The 18046-nt window shown below is 48.6% G+C and overlaps 3 protein-coding genes across 3 annotated transcripts; all 3 read right to left on the bottom strand.

Moving 5' to 3' along the window:
• Positions 1 to 176: 176 nt before the first annotated feature.
• Positions 177 to 6658, bottom strand: tmem65 (transmembrane protein 65). The gene is made up of 7 exons (XM_053861747.1): positions 6235 to 6658; positions 3435 to 3479; positions 3287 to 3354; positions 3159 to 3213; positions 1955 to 1997; positions 1776 to 1881; positions 177 to 1719 (listed from the first exon to the last, which is right to left on the bottom strand). Exons 1-7 carry the CDS (start codon positions 6452 to 6454, stop codon positions 1597 to 1599), a joined length of 660 nt encoding a protein of 219 aa, XP_053717722.1. The 5' UTR covers positions 6455 to 6658; the 3' UTR covers positions 177 to 1596.
• Positions 6659 to 7156: 498 nt separating this feature from the next.
• Positions 7157 to 13442, bottom strand: rnf139 (ring finger protein 139). The gene is made up of 6 exons (XM_053861745.1): positions 13084 to 13442; positions 10938 to 11593; positions 10727 to 10874; positions 10545 to 10651; positions 8946 to 9197; positions 7157 to 8871 (listed from the first exon to the last, which is right to left on the bottom strand). Exons 1-6 carry the CDS (start codon positions 13244 to 13246, stop codon positions 8086 to 8088), a joined length of 2112 nt encoding a protein of 703 aa, XP_053717720.1. The 5' UTR covers positions 13247 to 13442; the 3' UTR covers positions 7157 to 8085.
• Positions 13443 to 13572: 130 nt separating this feature from the next.
• tatdn1 (TatD DNase domain containing 1) lies at positions 13573 to 17984 on the bottom strand. Its single transcript, XM_053861746.1, has 12 exons — positions 17906 to 17984; positions 17190 to 17255; positions 17077 to 17126; positions 16772 to 16835; positions 15681 to 15824; positions 15561 to 15603; positions 15277 to 15362; positions 15157 to 15197; positions 14960 to 15036; positions 14680 to 14750; positions 14297 to 14423; positions 13573 to 14231 (listed from the first exon to the last, which is right to left on the bottom strand). Exons 1-12 carry the CDS (start codon positions 17982 to 17984, stop codon positions 14135 to 14137), a joined length of 945 nt encoding a protein of 314 aa, XP_053717721.1. The 3' UTR covers positions 13573 to 14134.
• Positions 17985 to 18046: the final 62 nt, after the last annotated feature.

Raw genomic sequence — 18046 nt, 5'->3', positions numbered from 1 at the left:
GGAGTCCAGGTCCAATGAGACATATCTTAGTTGGACCATACATCACTTCTAAATCCGCCTGTAGGGCCAAGCTCTATTGAATAAACCAAATGAGCTGCTTTAGGAAACAAGCAGATGCCGACTGTACCGTCCTTCTTCCTGTTTCAGCCTGAAGCCCCGCCCACTCCAGACACAGACAGGTGGGTGACAGATGGTTTGGACTTGCTTATAGTTGCAGTTTGTCTTTCTTGAAACACACACGTCTCCTAAGCTTGTTCAACTGGTTCGGGTCGACTGGCCTCTCTTCAATTCATGTGGACTCCACTGGTCTAGTCGATCTCTGTTATCTTTCCTGGGCTTTATTGTGGTCCATATTATCACAACTGAGCATCTCACACAGCAAATGGCTTTAATTCTGAAAATGCGATTAAAGAAATTATCACGTAAGTGATTATAAACAATAGGTGGTGCTCAATTGTAATAAAAATACTCGACATTACTCAACATTTATTCCCTAAAATGATATTTTATTTTTCAATAAACCAGGTGTCAGTAGCCCTAAAAACTTCAAATTTGAATCTCAATTAATCGCAGAGTATATTTAACGATTGATGTAAAATTAATCACACATTTTGCATCTGTTCTAAATGTAGCTTAAAGGAAGACATTGCTGGAAACGTTACTGCCTCTCGTGGCCAGTAAGTCTCTTATTGAACAGAAGGTTTTGGGTTAATTTGCCTCAGACGTAGTGCGATTAACTGAGATTAAAAAAATGTCATCCACTGACAGCCCCAGTCATTGGAGTCACTTGATAAGTTCCGATTCTGTTTGGCCCAGTACTGCGACTTAAAGTGTGACACAGCAGGTTCACGTTACACATCCAGTTTATTTACTCACGGATTGTTTTGTCATCAAAGCACAAACAACAGTTCATTCAACACCGATCGAGAAGCAGTTCCAGTTCCTCCACAGTACAAAAAGTGTTTCCATGAGACGTTCAAGGCCACAGTAAATTACAGAAAATACTGACTGACACAAAAACTTGAGTGTTTGTAAAGAGGAACTAGTCTTTTGGACACTTGGGCAACACGAGCGGCTAAAATGGAGCAGCGTTAAAAGAATCGTCGCGTGCAGGATCATGCTAACTGGCAGCCTCCGCGACAACTGGTGCAAAACTTCGTGAGATGCTTGTCGGCACTAGTGCAACACGATAAAAGCGTTTTGAGCAGGATTATGGCGTGAAATTTCTGGCAACACAAACAAATGCGATCTGAAATTACAAACCCCGCCAGTCGCGGTAGCTAGCAGAGACGACCGTGACTGGCGGGGTTTTGGCGCTGAACAAGGAGTGCTTTAGTGTTTCAATGAAACTGCTGAGTCTAGCGTCTGAAAAGGTTCTCGGTCTTTGATTGTGCGTTTCATTAGCAGCGCGACAATATGTTATTGAATATGTACAAACCCCAGGTTTGGCTGGAGAGGACCGAGCCTCGACACTGCCCCCTACTGTTGGCTTCAATCAAGACGAGCAGCCAGGGGAAGTCTGACCTTCATTTTAAAGTAGTCGCGCGATGACTTCATGGCGATCTAGTCACCAGCGAGGGAGTTGGGGTGCGCGGATTATTGCTGACTCTGTGAGGAATCGTCGTTGCGCGGCGCCGCATCCTTGTCGTCTTCGTCGCTCAGGAACAGAAGCGGGAACATTCCCAGGATGCAGCCCACCGTCACGCCGATGGCTTTTCCCTGCAGGTGGCGAGGCGTCAGGGGGAGTTGGAGAAACCAGCAGGAGGGACACTCACCAGGTGACAGGTGAACTTGGTCTGCCACATGTCGGCTTGTTTGGGACTCAAGTCTGGAACTGCCATTCCCAACTTGGAGGCCAGAGCTTCCACGTAACCTGCCAGACTGAGAGGCAACATCAGACACACTCGTTCCTGTGGGGGAGCGGAGTCGGGTCAGGACTGAGGGAGGGACTCACCCGAGGCCCGCCAGGTCCGACACCAGGTTCCCCAAGGCGGCGGCTGCAGACAGAGAGGAGACAGAGGCGCCGGCTGAATCTAACTCTTCCAGACAGCGAGAGACCAAACCTGGCCTCTCAGCGGTCGGAATGAATTACATGCCAATAAACCCCACATCAGGTGCCGCTGTCAACTTGGACCAGACTTTTCTATACAAGTCTGCAACAACTCTGCAGTGGAAAAGTCACGAAAACAGTTGCTTTAGTATAGACTGAGGGAGGAACGGAAGGGGTTTTGGTGTCTCCATCTGCTGTTAAATTGACTTTTTTTTCTTTTGTTTTTACAAAATATCGTCACATTTCTTGCCCCCCATGAGTCTTCAGCACATGACGGCTCCAGGGTTCTTCATCTCTGGGATGTAACTCTGCCCTTGTGTACCTCGCAGTGAACCTTCTCATTCATGAACCTACAACACTCCACAGGCTTCACCGGCCCTGCAGCCGAGGAGGCGTCTCAGAGCAGAGTGCATTAGGACCCGGAGACTTGCTCTACAGGCCTGTATATGCTCAACACTAAACATGGATCCGGATACTGACGGAAACTTCTCTACGTGCTCTGCCTTCATTTCAACTGTATTTCTGCACGTTTCCACAAAGCTTATTGAAACGGGCCAAACTGTGCAGTACCACAGGAAACCATGGGGGGCAGTGTTGCTGTTACTAGCTGATACATAGCTCTAAAGAGACATGATGAAGACATAACAATGGTGGAAACTCTCCATCCTCCAGTGGCCATATATTCAACGTCCTCACCGACCACCTCAGACCACCACAGAACCTGAAGGACTAGAAATGAATGGGGAATTCTCTCGAACGCTCATGTAGCCTAACAAAAAAAAAAAAAAAAAAAAAAAAAAAAAAAAAAAAATCGATTCACTTGTTCCTAACCCCATTCCTGACAAGTCATCTGAAAATCTGTCCAACGCTTGTGTCGCTCACAAACACAACCTTAGTAAATGTATCAAACATGTTTTCTTTCTGGGCTAAATAAAAGGGCTGGAAATTGCAGTCAGGAACCATGTGACCGTGTGGAAACCTTGAAGCACTTGTCGCAGTGAAACCCTCAGAATAACCGGCAGGACTGAACACTTTCAAGCTAATGATCGAGCGACTTGAGTTCTGAAAGTGACTCGGCAGCTGCTCAGTGAGCTCCCTCTGGTCTCACCCGCCATGGTGGAGATGCCGAGTGTGATGCCGATGGAAAGTTCAATCTGTGTTCCCTGAAGAAGGAGAGGAGGGACAAGCGTGAGCGGTTTCACTCGGCCTGTCAGAAGTCACAAGTCGCTGACTCACAGCTGCGATCATGATGGCGTTGTCCAGGAAACCGAAGCCCACGAAGGGAAGCGCGTTGTGGAACAACACTGCCGAGACAAAACAGGTCAGCGAGGAAGAAGAAAAGTTTCCCGTGAACAGAAGTTTCCGTGCTCCTGGATCCTCTCACCGTATCTGATCTGAGCAGCAGATGGCGCCGTCGGCTCCAGAGTTTCTGGAAAATAAACACATTTCTTCAGACATTATCAGTCAGAACCGACGGCCCAGTTTGGCACCTCGTCTCTGGTCATAACCAAGATGAATCCTGGGACATTCCAAACCCTGCTTTGCTCTCAGAACCAAAACAACATCAAGGTTCCTCTGGCTTCCTCACGAGCTTCTGAGAATCCCTGCGCTGCTGGGAGTGACCCACTTTTCCTGCCCGACCACGGAGCCACTACAAAGCTACCGGCCAAAAATAGTTCTCACTCATGGACCAGAACCCGGGACGGTCTGCCAGCGTCGGCCAAACATTGAGGCCGATATCAGGCGCAACAAAAACAGGTCATTAGCCTGGCTAGCACCACACAACACCAGCGGTCTGAAGCAAATAAAAAATACAAATCTGCCTCTTTCCACGTCTTTCGGACTCCAGTGGGTCTGACAGACACCTGTCACCTCGCCAGGCTGATAACAGGTCGCAGTATTCTCACACACCTTTCATCTATTTTTATCGGCACAGAACACTTTCAGCGCTGGTCAGGTGCAGGGAAGCCGCCCTGCCGCACGTGAGGAAGCCCGCCGCGGGATGAAATCGGAGCTCTTCTGAAAGAGACCCTGATTATTTTTACTCCATCTTGAAGTGTGTCCGTCCTGAGACAGGAGTTTGACAGGAGAGCAGCTGCCGGGGAGCCGTGTTGCCTGGTTACCCAGCAGAATCTCCTGCTGTCGCTCAACACACAACATTTGCCGGTGGACCGGCGCCTGCCACTTCTTCAAGACCAAAACCCACAGGGACGGAGAGACTCAACTTCAGGCCCCACCCCCTCATTCACATCAGAGGACGGCAGAGTCATAGCGCGCCGGGCCGCCGACGCCGGCGCTAACTCTTCCCGCTAATGAGGCGATTGGTCTGTGGTCCCGCTGAGGGGGGCCGGGCCCCGGCAGCTGAGGGAGCGGCTGTGACATTTTTAATGCCACTTTCCTCTGACAGAAACACAACACAGACGGGTGGAGACTGATGAAGACGGTGTCATAAGCACATGCAAATGAAGCGAACGCTACTTTCACCCTCCAATTCTTCATCCTCCTCAGCTGAACACAGGCGACAAACATCTTCTGAACCTTATCGCTCCGACTCAAGCTGGAGTGACTTCGTTCCGTTGTAACTTCAGGACATTTGTCACTGACAAAAATGGCATTTTAATTAGCTTTCTTTTAATCACTCAGAGCAAACACTGACGTGTCACCAACATCAGCCCATACATCATGAGGAGGAAGAAATACGATGTTTTCATTCCGTGTGTACAAAAAAACCTCAATAGAGTTTGGTTTACATCTCCTACCATAAAACACATTGTGATTCTGATTCTGTCACTGGAGGGACCAAACACCGGCGCATTGAAGTAGCAGCAATATCAGCTAATATTGAGGGATTTCAACAGTTTTTTGGCGAAGAAGAGCAGCTTCATGTGAGCCAAAGACTTGTTTTGATTCCAACCACGTCCTTTTGGAAGCGACAACTCGGACTATTGTGAGAGGATGAAGTGCCTGAACGGATCAACACTGAACGCTAATGTGAAACTCTCTTCAGAAGGGTCAGCAGGGCATAACATGTCATGTGTTTGGGTCACAGTGGGACTGACTGGGTCGAGTACTGACGCCTCCTCAGCCATGTGTTTGACAGCTTCTCTGCTGTTTTGATAGCTTGCTATCATGCCTTGTTTACGTTGGAAAACCCTGGGCGTTTGCAGTCGGTTTCCAAACCTGTTTGAGTCAAACTTTCAGGGCAAAATCATCCTGCAAAGCAGCCAAACACAGAAGGTTGCCACTCGTCCCTCATTCTTTAAACTGACCTTTTCATCTTTTGGTTTGAAGAACAAGCTTCCACGCTCACCGTCACCACCAGAACCTCCAGCCGTCATGTTGCCATTCCTCCTCTGACACTGAAGCTGCATTCTAATTGTGTGATCCACCTCCAGTGACCTCACAAAGGCTCGGTTCTGGTTCTGACCTTCATTCACTCAGAACTAGATCCACACTTATTTAGCGTTGGAATTCAGCAGAAACACCTTCATAGACGACGCAGGACCATTCCATGCTGCACAGTTCGACATTGTCCCTGAGGCGTGTTATAGCAGCCCTTTACATACGTATGTTTCTATGACGACCAAACAACAGTGAAAATAGTCGTTAGTTGCAGAACCAATTAAGTTAGAAAGAGCCACGTTTGTCATCATTTTGACGAGGAAAAGGAGGGGTGTGGACTCAAGGGCCAGTGGGGTGGAGTGACACCGTAGGACCAGGAAAGTTGGAGATGAAGCTTCACGAGGGAGGAGAAGGAGCGACTCCGAGACTCTGAAGGTATTTTGACTTGAATTCATCTCAGATTAACGACAATTTAATCCATAAGTTGCTGTCTAATAAGGACAAAGGTTCAAAACACAACGCGACATAGGAAAATGGTGAATCTGACCGGACTGGTCACTAGTTAAGAGACGCGATGACGCGAAAAAAACGCGACATTGCTCGCTGTACAACGGTGAAAGCACATGGTTATTGAGAGTTCATAGTGATCGGCGGAACTGTTCGACACTTTAGGGTCATGTTTTAGGGACAGGAAGTCACAAGGTCACGCAGGAGTGACGTGCAGAGACCAACAGGAAGTGACTCACAACACAACTTCAGGTGAGGAGTCATGAGTAAGCGTAGTGGCGGGAAAGGCCCAGGCAGGTGAGCGTGGCCGCCTGACCTCTGACCCCTGGACTCACCTTGGGCCGCGGCCATGGACTCGAAGTTGTGCAGCTGCTCCAGCAAACACCTCCTCTCTCCGGGGTGGAGGCGGTAGATGAACTCCTTCGCTCTCTTCGGGGAGTTGAGCGCTTCTCTGGGCTCGTTCCTGCCGTGAGTCCCCATGAGGCGCCGCGCCGGTCCGATCCGCGCGCCACGGACTCCGCTTCGGAGAAGTCCCCGCGCCCAGAGCGCGAGCATGCCGGGCAGAAGAAGCGCTTCCTCCGAGGCGCCGACTGACTTCCACTGACGCGCGAGAGGGTGAGACGCTAGCTTCGGCTCGTCCAAGTCTCCTGCTCACCGTCCTTCAACGGCCCATTTCCTCGGAACCCAGCGTCCGCCCGACCCACTCATGGTTTCCACCGACTCCAAGGAGTTCGTCTCGTCAACTTCGGCCGGGCTGATGTCAAGCCAAAAAGCGATCACGCGACTTCCCGTGTCCGCCTTCAAAACAAATCACCGCATTTCCGGTGGAGCGCTCTGTCAAAGTAAATCGCCTCTTAAACAATATCCTCATAAAGATCACGCAAACACACTTTTAATTTGTGTAAGACGCAACTGATGAACCACGTTTCGATGTGCTGTTCCATAACGAAAGCTTATTTTAAGGAAGTTTCCGCTCATAACTGAAGAGGATTTCTTCAGAGGAGACAACCTGTTTCATAATTCCAACAAATATGAAACGCTGATCAGGCTGTTCAGTGAAGGGTAAAGTCTGTCTGAATTGAAATCTTCAATTGAGAAAAGAAATCAGCTAAAAATCTGTCGACAATCCAGTCTGGACTGACAGACTGCATTACACGCTTGTGTATTTTGGTCCTCATCCTTCTGGACAAGACAATAAAAAACGGTGTCTAATGATAGACGTGACTCGGCGAGGTTTTTTTTATATTGAATCTTTATTAACAGAGAAAGATCCACAAATGTTCAATCACTCATTTGTGCATTTTTGGGGGCTGAAGCTTCCGCGCACGCGCCCGGGACTTGAACCAAACACTTATCCAAAGGTGGGACGGTGACGCAGTCGCACGAGTCGATGAAGAACCGTGTAAAAAGTGGCACCAGTCGCACAGCGGATGTAGAAAAGTGTACAACAATGTACACAAATGTGGGGACGGTCACACTAGAGACCATTAATGACCGAGCAGCTCTCCACCAGGTGGAGGAGGTTCAGTTCTGGACAAAACGTGAGGCGCATTCGTTGATCAGACCGACACTTCCCCCGCCCCTCCCGCCCCAAGAGGACCTTCATTTAAGACGTCGGAGAACATTCCAGGTCGGCAACACTTGCATGACACACACACACACACACACATACACACCAAGCTGAATTTGTGCTGAGATTTACCCAATAACTGTACTCAGGTCAGTGAGTCCCAGTATAAGATGATTCGTAGCTGTCAGGTCCAAAACTGACGCAGTAGTTGTCAAAATACACCTGTGTTTGACAGACAAGGTACAGCAGTGTCGCGCACGACAGCTAGTTTGATTCAGCCTCAGATTTACAGTTAGAACTTTGACTTCACAGCAGCCTTAGACCTCGACTTTCCCGACCGAACGGGCCGGTGCTGACACGAGGGAAAATGAGATTTTGGTCCGCTTCCTTCCCAACCCGTCAGATGATCGTGACGAAAGACAATTTTTGTGGTCGAACTACTTTTGATTTTAGTCTGTTTCAGGCCACGTAATAACACTCCCCTCGAGGTCACCTTGCTCGGTCCACACGCACACGCACACATGCGCTCACGCACCACACTCGGAGCCCTTGTCATCACCCTGACATTAATAAAAATCATTTTTAACTTAAATAAAATTAAAGATTTATTTCTCAGTCAGTCATCGGACGAGTCCGTGTCGTCGTGGAGATAGTCTTCTTCGACCAGCGTCGCCACGTTCTGCGTCCCCCACTCCTCCTCGTCATACTCTATACTGTCATTGTCCTCCAGCAGCTCGTGCTGCGGCCCGTCACCAGGTGGCGCCACCGCGTCCGGCCTGACCACCAGGACCTCGGCGGCGGCGGCAGCAGCGGGCTGTCCCTGCGGCTGGTCCTCAGGCGGAGGCGCGGCCCCCGCGGGCGCGTCCCGTGGCGGGACGTAGCCGCCGTTGTTGTTGGAGAAGGCGGCGTGGTCCCGGCTCTCCTCCTCCACGTAGACCCTCTGGTGGCACATGGGGCAGGAGTCCTGGATGTAGAGCCACTTCCTGAGACACAGAGCGTGGAAGTAGTGGTGGCACGGCGTGATCCGGGCCGAGCTGGAGAACTCCTGGTAGCAGATGGCGCACACGTCCTCGATGCGCCGCAGCTGCTCGCCGCGCAGCTCGGGCAGCGAGTTGATCTTCTTGACAGCGGTGCGGCGGTTGATGAAGGTCTTCCAGCCGTTCTTGGCCTGCAGGTAAATGTTGAAGTAGGCGTGCAGGCACATCATGCACGCCCGGATCTTGCTGCCCGACTCGAACATCATGGTGTACGCGCCGTTGCCGAACATCAGCACGCCGAACAGGAACTCCATGATGTTCCCGGTGGAGCGCACGTAGTAGACGTAGTCGTCCAGCTTCTCCCACAGAACGTTGGAGAACCCGTCCGCCATGAAGAGACCGTAGACCGTGAGCGAGACCAGGACCTGGAGCAGAGCCGAAACAGAACCTTATTCCAGCCGTGCCGAGCATTTGCGAGTGAGGCTTCCTCAGGTCTCACCTTGAGGCAGAGCTCCACGCAGAAGGCGGTGACGGCAAACAGCCAGGTGTTGAGGGCGTAGTGACGCCACAGCGAGTAGCTGAGCATCATGGGAAGGATGAAGAGTGTGCCCGACACCAGCAGGACTGGGAAGTGACGGCGGAAAGAGGAGACATGGGAGGCGCTCAGGGCCATGAGGACGGGGTCGGTCATCCCATGGATAAAGTGCAGGATAGCGGTCAGCAGGAGGCACATGTTCCTGCTCAGACGGACCTGGCACAGACACGGCAGGGGTTAAAGAGGAAAACAGTGCAGTCAGATGAAGAATTCACCCTCATCCGGAGCCATATCCACGGCCCCAGACTGGGCGGCCAAACAAGACTATGACTTTATGACCGATAAAGATGGCCGCCATATCTTTTTTGTGATGCTTATCCGCGCACAGAAATGGAAAAGAGAAGGAAGGGACGCTGCATGTGGGGTTGGCCACACGACGGGCCGTCACAGGTGTCGGCATGTACAGATCACACTCTGTTTCATGTATAACAGCCGACCATGATGCGTGGCTGGTTGATCTGAGATATTTTGGCATAAAACATTCAGTCATCACAGCACCACAAAACTTCCTCAAAATAGTAAATGGTCAATAAATATTGAAACATGGTTTGTGTAAAAGCAACAACAACAACTAGGTGGCGCTCAGCGAGCAGGGCGTCATGGAGACGTCCTATTGTTCCGACTCTGTTTTCCTCGGTCACTTCTCCGAGTGTGACTTATAGAAAGATTTGCTGACTCGACCTTTCCGCACAGTCACTTCTTGTTCTTCTGCAGATCAAATATGGAAGGTCGCGCAACATTTGGCCCAAGCTCTGTGACGCAATGTTGGTCTGGGCCATAAAGATGGAGAAACCGCAGCTCAAAAGTAGGCGCTAGTGAGGAGCAGATTCATGTCCTGTCATGATGCACCCCACAAATCCTCTAACTAAAAGCCTGATCTCTCAAAATAGCCACGGCTTCCACAGACATGGGCCATGACAGCAGAAAGAGGCGTCTCCATGTTTTTGTTTTTTACTCAGGGAGCAGTTAAGAGACCACTATATGGTCTGAAGGGTTCATGGGCTGATGTGGCAGAAGCAGATCGGATAAATGGCCGAGGATATTAGGGGGGTTATAAACCTATAAAAAGGTGTTGAAATCGATTCTGACACACACAGGAAGCCACACTAGAGCTGCTGTAGTCAAGACCACACAGACCGAGACCAAGACATTATCGAGACCCGACACGAGACCGAGTCAGTGTGTATGAGGAGTCTCAGACCGGTCCACAAGTGAGTCGCTGGACGTGCAGGTTTTGGGATTAGTTGGAGACCCCAAAACCTGCACCTCCCATCCACCCATCCAGTGGAAATCCGAGTCCCAAGTAAGAAAAAACGCTCTCGAGACCCTAGTTGTCAAGTACTACAACACTAGTAATGTGGCCTGTGGAGGTTTTCCTCAGCACAGGAGAGCGTGCCAGAGTCTACTACAGGTAGTGATGAAAGCAGGGACACACAAAGGCTGGAGAGAGACATGGCTTCACAAACTCAGCACTCTGGGACATCCCCCGACTCAGCAACGTACCAGCCGCTCTTCTGGTTCCAGGCTGCTCAGCCCTGTTTGCAAAGCCAAGATGAAGAACAGAACCGGCGCCACGAAGCCCAAGCGCTTATCCTCCTCCTCCGTGGACCCTGCAGGAGAGAAGCAAGCGGGTTTGCTGCGGCTTGCTGCCTGAAGACAGCTCAAAACAAAGGTCCGACAATTACCTATGAAGGCCAGGATGCTGAGGCCCAGGTAGTGGGCCACGGAGGAGATGACGGCGCTCATGCCCAGCACCGTGAGGGTGGAGTCACAGCCGGATATGATGAGGTTGCTGGTCAGATCCCAGAACACATCCCAGTTGAGAAGATGGTCCTGTATTCCATCAAAACAAACATCAGCAATGAAGCCGTATCAGACACCTGTGTGAGTGAGTACCTGTGAGTCCGGACCCCCGTCTGAGAGCCCTCCAGTCGCCTGGCTGCTCTCTCTCCGCACAACCCGCACCACGTAGACCAGGATGAGGGCTTGAACTGTGACCCGGGTCAGCCAAAACACACGCATGACGTCCGGGAAGCGAATTCTTTTCCAAGTGTCCTCCAGCAGCAGCTGCACGCCGTATATCCGGTACATGTGGCGAACCAGCAGGTAGACGTACCGACACGAGTAGTAGAACCATCGGAGTCTGAGGGCCAGGCAAACGCCCGTGTTGAGCATCAGCGCCAGGCCCGAGAAGACGGCCACCAGCTGCCGGACGTCAGGGGGCAGCTCCATCATCAGACCCCAGAGAGGGACCATGATGTTCAGCACCACCAGCGCCGCGAACACCGACTGCAGGTTGAGCAGGAAGACGTAGCCCACGCCGAACATCAGCTGGACCACCGCCATGCCCAGCCACAGCGTGGGTCCGCTGCGGGGCAGGAGGCGGAACCCCAGCGCCGCCTTGTAGTAGGCGCTGTAGAAGTCCACGTGGGAGGCGGCGTAGTAGTTGACAAGCACGGCGGCCAGGCCGAGCAGAACCGCCAGGAACAGCATGTAGAACTTGAACAAGGCTTTCTGTGACAGCAGCAAGACCACGCTGGATACCAGGACACCTGGTGGGACAAATGACATCTCACCTTAGACAAACAAATGGAAGCAAAGTGAGTCACTAAAGTCAACAAAAATGCAGTTTGATCTGAGGCAGAATTCCACAACAGTCGAGGACACATGAAATGAGCGGAATATTTACACTGCAATGTTTGCACAAGCTAATGCAGATTCTGGTCCGAGCGCTGCATGATACCGACGGTTATTCCTGCCTGGCTTTCCTTCAGGTCCGCTCTCAGCAGACAATGCTTTCATACCAAGGACAGACAAGAGGATTCGCTCAGAGAAACAGAGGCAAGCTAAGATGCCGCGCCAAAGATTCTGGGTTTCATCTTGACATTTTCCAAAACCAGCATCTTTTTTTGTTTAAATCCTTGGGTGAAAACAAATCTTAATAAACCTTGAACTGGATTTCTGTTATTTGGTTATTATTTGGGGGGGGTCGGTCCTGAAGTTGACAGACAGACAGTTTCTTGCCGTCCTTCACCTGGTTTGAAAGACTGAACTGCACATTTTGCACATTCCGAGAAATAAGCCGTTCAGAGGCCGATACAAAACAAACAAGGAATTGTGTAACTGGCTTTTGCTTATAGCGGCGAAGCGCCACTTTATCCCCCTGGTAAATAATGAACTTGAAGTTTTCATCTGACCAGATGGAAGTGACGGACAAATCTGAGTCAGGGCTGTTGTTACCAGACCTCCAACCAGTAGAAAAACTACAAACGTGACTATCATGTGACTTTGTGATTTCCGCTAGTACATTGAGAGGTGATCACTATCCCGGCATGAAGAGAACTTTACGTCCATGTTTGGTCAGACTGTCAAGGAGCAATGACTCCTCATGTGTCACTGGTGATCCGGTCTTGGTTCTGGTAAATAACAACAGGGTCACGTCTGCAGCCAACAAATGTAACGTAATAACTGGGTGCAAAATAGAAGCAAATTCTAACATCTGGCAGAAACTGTATGAAAGTTTCACAGCCACTTACAGCAATGCTGGGAAAATCACAAAACATTATGTTCAATTTCTGTACAAGCTGTTATGACAGCTGAGATAACGATCCTAATAGACATTCATGAGCGCAGGGAAGAGTGTAAATAGTCAAATCTAACTTCATATTTCGGGGAATACAGCACGTAACACAGATAATTCAATATGATAATCGGATTTAGTCACGATTAAACACGTTTAAATCCAACGTAACAAGCAATATGTTACCTGTATTTACAAGTTCACGAATAAACTATGGCTGTTAGACTAATAATAATAGCAATATGTCATAACAAAAACTGGATCTGCAACTGTGGTGATGGACTGGCAGCTCAGCAGCGGGTTCCAGTGAGAAGTGAGAGCAGAATCCGGCCGGTAAACGATAAGGTTGAGGAGGCGGTGCACAGGTGAGGCGAGGGAGCTGGCTGTCAGCGCAGGGAACTTATCCAACAGCCGACTAGCCGCCGTTAGCATGCTAGCATGGGCGCTGTGGCCCCCACTCACCCATGACTCGGACCAGAACCTTGCCCACGGTGCCGGCCCATCCTGAGCCCGGGTCGTAATAGGAGTTAAAAATCACGTCGATGATGAAAATGCAGGGGACCCTGAGCGCCACGTCCAGGACCGCCACGGCCTGCTGGCCTATCCGGGTTTGAGTGGAGGCCATGCAGCTTCAGCTCGCAGCGCAGAGTCCCGCAAACAGATCCATGAAGCGGTCACCGCCAGCTGTACTCCCCCGGCAGCCACCACCGGCGCCACCAGCGCGTCTTTGCGGCTGTTTACTCGGTTGCTATGAGCCTTCCACCGTCCACCATCTTGGCCCAGCTGAGCCTCCTGTTGATTCTCTCGCTGCTCTGGACCGGCTCGTGACGTCGCTAGGGGCGTGGGCGTGACGTCACCAACGCTTTCGGTATGTCTATAACTTCCCCAATTTAAGCAGTTATACTTAGTGAAAATATACATATAGACATGTAAATACATTTAAAATATATTTATCGAGCACCACCAACATTTACATAAAAAAAATAATCGATAACCTTCCGTTCAGGTCAACAGCAGGAATTATGGGAATAGATTTATACTATAGTTTAAATTATAAACAGTTATCAAATTGAGGGCGGAGATTACGTTGCTAAATGATACAAGTTAAAATATAGTCGCATGAAGATAAATGGATCTGCTGAACAGGAGTTTCACCAACCGCTACTTTATGTTACTTAAATTGTGGTTGCACATTTACAAAAGTTTTTACTGGTTTAAAAGACATTTTTAACTGTGAGAAATGAGTGATGCAACGCTACACTGTGCATTTATCTGTTTATATGCACAAAATCCATTGAGTTTTTGTAGTTCAACGTCATTGTTCATGAGCGTTTTCGCTCCAGTTCTGGATCAGCTGCGGCTGGAGCCCAACCAAGATCTGAAGAATGTTGGACCATGTCGCTGCCAGATCACAGCAGGTGGACTTTCTGATGACGAATGAGGACCTGGAGTGAACCTCCTGGCCGTCAGCTGCCTCGGGTGAGAGAGCCTGGTGAGGACTAGATAAAGCTCATCAACTGAAGAAGACTCTGCAGGTGTTGCTGTAGATGACTCGAGCGAGTTCCACTGGGTCCTCCTCCCTCGCAGCTGCCATCACCTCCAGAACCTGCCTACAGGCACAGACCATCCAAATAAGAACCCAGCCAGGAGGAGCCTCAGGAATTCGGACGCTCACACAATGTGACACGGCTCGTTCCGGTCCTTCAGGCAGTGACCAGACTCCCACTTCTTCTTGGTGGGGAACACGGTCTTCACGTGTTTGCTTCCGGCGTGAGTGTTTTTCACGCCGCACCACGGAGCATCTGAAAGAAGCACGACAGAACTGAGAGTCAGTATTTGCTCGGACTCTCTGGATACCGAGTACATCAATAAAAAAAGTTTTTCTTTTTAACCGATTTATTTTTAATTCCACACTTTTTAGCTCAGTAACCTTCTGTCTGATACAATTTATCCCAGGATTTCAAATATTTTTGAGGTTTCCTATGAAAACATATTTCAGAACTGCTATTTTTGTTTGCTTTATTAATTAAAACTGACTTGATCAAGTCACTCCCTCACCTGTCTCGATCATGAGGCGCTCTGTTGGAATAGATTTCATCGCCTCGATGTTTGCTTCGGTCTTCAGAGAACTGAGGAGCAAAATGATCTCGGTCATCAACAAGAAGCTCAACTGAACAATCGCAGGTGACCCAGGAACATGAAAGATCCAGAACCTTCAGGCAGTTCTACACATGGTTCCAGAGGAGGTTCAGTGTGCTGGGCTTTTGTTCTAGTCCATTCTAATGTGGAAACAGGGTTCCTATGAATGTTCTGGAATGGTTACGGACTCGCTGCTCACCAGCCGTTGATTCCAATGTACAGGTCTAAGTCGATGAGAGCCGCTGCCTCCTCCGGACTGCCATCAAAAGAGTGGACCTGTGATGGTGAGTCACAAGCAGCAGCTTTTATAGAGCAACGCTCACCACGTCAATGTGAATTGAGTGAGATCTTGAGCAGCTATTGCAACTCGAGAGAGATGAAGGGAGAAGAACTGACCACTCCTCCGACGCATCGATCCCGATTCCTCCTCATGATGTCTGCAAGAGAACAGACGGACAGAGATTCATCGGACAGAAGCGGAAAATGCTACCAAGGGTTCCAGGTCCTGTGGCTGACCTGTGAAGTCCTGGTGAGAGCTTCTGCAGTGCAGGAACAAGGGCAGCTTGCTCTCCTCAGCCAGGTCCAACTGTTTCTCAAAGAATCTGGAGCAGAACCAGCCAGCAGCCAATCGAGTTAGACGATTAATGAGAACCATTGTTAATCTTTAATGAAGAGTTTAAGTGGATGAGATGCCACGTCTCTGCTTTAGTACAAAACAAATGTTTTTTCAGCTTTGTGTCGAGGAACTCTCACTCAGCAGAAGTGACAGAAGTTGACACAGATCATGATAAATGGCTCACTTGAGTTGAGTTTCTTTGGGGCAAAATTCCAGGCGATCATAATCTGCAAGGAAAGCAAAAGTAGATAAGTATAAGTGGCTTCAGGAACACAGCTGCAACGCCACGGCCCGGTTCAGTCACCTAATCCACACTCTCCGATGGCGACCACCTTCCCTCTGTTCACTGCCACCAGCTGGCCCAGGTCCTTCAGGTACTGAGACGGTCCGTTCTGGTCAAACTCCGAGCAGCGTGTGGGGTGGCAGCCGACCGTGCAGTAGAACTCATCTGAGGAAGAGATGGCAGAGGACACTGGGGTAGCACCCGGGATTGACCACAGGAGGGCAGGGATCGGCAGAACACGTTGTTGCTATTAAGTATATGATGAAAAAACAAACAGGAATTCAGACCCAAGTCTTGAGAATACCAGGGTCAACATGGGAAGATGCATAATTGACATCGATTATTCCTGTCAGTACGTTTCATGTTCAATATGCCGACTGTAATGAGCTCAAACAGACAGTCGATGGCAGTAGCGCGAGGGTGTTCCTTTATGGCACATACAGCATGAGAGAGACGTGAAGAAGAAAGGGACACATGGGAAATACTGTAGATCAGATTGGATATTCATTCTTTACACTTCACATTACTTTAGTATTATATTGTTTATAAAGTGATTCAATTGCATGTTGAGTTTTATGAAGGAATATGTTTCTGCCGGATTTATTCAGAGCAAGCAACGTGGCTGGATGTGTTGAGAATTGGGAATTATAGAACGTCTATAAATGCAAACCAACAGAACACCATCAAAACCAAATCATTCCAAACAGCCATGACCATTATTTATTGGAATACGTTCATCCATTCTGTAGTTATTGTGTTTACAAACAAACAAAAGAAACAATACTTTAGAAACATATAATAAAAGGAGAATACAATACTACGATACACAAAAGTATTTTTATGCAGTAACACCCCCATAAAAACCAAGCATAAATACGTCGATGTGTGTTCTAAAATGATTTCATGCCTAAAATGAAAAGCGACATGCTAAATGTCACTTTTCCTGACATTTGCCAAACGTAAGTGAACAGAAACATTTTTCAAAAGGTAACAACTGGGTTATGTTATTTTAAAAAATCTATTTAAATTCCACACATTTAAGGGCTTGACTTCAAATCAAAGTTAGGTCCAAGACTTGATGAGGATGAATGTTGCAACATTTACAGTCTTACCTCTGGTGTGGGCAAGTTTGATGGCCTCTTTGCTGTCGTCTAGACTCCCTCCTGTAATCATGAACTGTCAAACACATTCAATTCATTTGCATCTTGTCGAGAGTCAAATCTAATATACTGACAACAGAAGTATCAGCTTCTGAAAAAGCCCTTTATGAGTCACAATGGCGGTTTGATAGAGAAGATGAGTGTTGTAGGGAACAGATTTCAGACATGCAGGTTAGCACCAGGTGAAAACAAATGCAGACACACTTCTTCTGGTTTTTAAAGGGACAGCAGAAACCCATGTCATCAGGTTGTCTCACCTTCTCCACTCCCACACTGACCGCTCTGTCCACGACCTGGTCAAAATCATCTGCAGTTGAAACAGACAGTTACAGTCAGGATGTCCAGGATGGAAAAGCTGTCTCCCTCTCACCGTCGTGCTTCTGCTTCCCTCGATACACTCCTCGGAACATCGGATCGGTCAGATTAACGCCGATATCTAAGGAGGTTTAGAGAACAGATTCAAGTCTTGCACTTCATCAGCGCTCAGAAAATAAGATGACTGAGCTCCCAAATAACACATTCTAAAATAAAGACTATTACACCCATGTTTGCTGAAAGGCAGCATGTTTAAGGAATTTAACTTAAGGTGAATGACAACGCAAAACAGGAAAACCATAGAGACTATCAATTGTTGTCGTAAATATGGAACAATGTTCAACGTCATTATATCCAAATTACATTAATTCTTAATGTATTAAAAATATAATAAATACGTTTGGAAAAATCTGCCATCTTGCTTGCGTCGTTGACCTTTTTTTTTGCGGTTATTGAATTAATTTTATTCCAGAAAAATACTCTTATTAGTTGCTGTAGTTTGAGTGTTTCCTTGCAAACGTGTCATTCACAAAACAACACGCATTTAGGCCGCTGACAAGGGAGGAGTGTGGCTCCATTCACTTAATACATGACAATCACTTCACACATGAAAACTGAGATTCCATCATCTTTACAACATTCAGATGCGTCAGTGCCGAAGCTGGCTGCTCTGTTTATATCCGACATCCGGATTTACGTCGTCAACAACATACCATTTCGCCAGACACAAGAATGCAAGCCAGTCACGAGGTTAAACTCACGAATACCTACCAACAAATTTGCGCTGAGCCATGTTTGCGCGAGAGAAACTCCTGGCTAAAAGAAAACATGCGGCTTGCACCAGCAGCATGACGTCACTACCCTAAATGCTCTAAACCTCGCGAATTAGAAGTACGCATCAGTAAGTGCTGA

Source organism: Synchiropus splendidus, chromosome 4, assembly GCF_027744825.2.
Source record: "Synchiropus splendidus isolate RoL2022-P1 chromosome 4, RoL_Sspl_1.0, whole genome shotgun sequence".
Taxonomy (NCBI): Eukaryota; Metazoa; Chordata; class Actinopteri; order Syngnathiformes; family Callionymidae; genus Synchiropus; species Synchiropus splendidus.
This window is presented reverse-complemented; position numbering and strand designations above follow the sequence as displayed.

What these genes read in the sequence shown, in the direction of transcription:
- tmem65 (XM_053861747.1), bottom strand. Translation starts at nt 6,454, where the DNA reads ATGCTCGCGCTCTGGGCGCGGGGACTTCTCCGAAGCGGAGTCCGTGGC. An exon ending in TCGGACCTGGCGGGCCTCGG is followed by an intron (nt 1,882 to 1,954) that starts GTGAGTCCCTCC and finishes GTTGCCTCTCAG; the next exon opens with TCTGGCAGGTTACGTGGAAG. An exon ending in CCAAGTTCACCTGTCACCTG is followed by an intron (nt 1,720 to 1,775) that starts GTGAGTGTCCCT and finishes CGCCACCTGCAG; the next exon opens with GGAAAAGCCATCGGCGTGAC.
- rnf139 (XM_053861745.1), bottom strand. Translation starts at nt 13,246, where the DNA reads ATGGCCTCCACTCAAACCCGGATAGGCCAGCAGGCCGTGGCGGTCCTG. An exon ending in ACGGGGGTCCGGACTCACAG is followed by an intron (nt 10,875 to 10,937) that starts GTACTCACTCAC and finishes GATGGAATACAG; the next exon opens with GACCATCTTCTCAACTGGGA. An exon ending in TGGAACCAGAAGAGCGGCTG is followed by an intron (nt 9,198 to 10,544) that starts GTACGTTGCTGA and finishes TGTCTGTGCCAG; the next exon opens with GTCCGTCTGAGCAGGAACAT.
- tatdn1 (XM_053861746.1), bottom strand. Translation starts at nt 17,984, where the DNA reads ATGCTGCTGGTGCAAGCCGCATGTTTTCTTTTAGCCAGGAGTTTCTCT. An exon ending in TCAGTGTGGGAGTGGAGAAG is followed by an intron (nt 16,836 to 17,076) that starts GTGAGACAACCT and finishes TGTGTTTGACAG; the next exon opens with TTCATGATTACAGGAGGGAG. An exon ending in CAAACTTGCCCACACCAGAG is followed by an intron (nt 15,825 to 16,771) that starts GTAAGACTGTAA and finishes TCTCTTCCTCAG; the next exon opens with ATGAGTTCTACTGCACGGTC.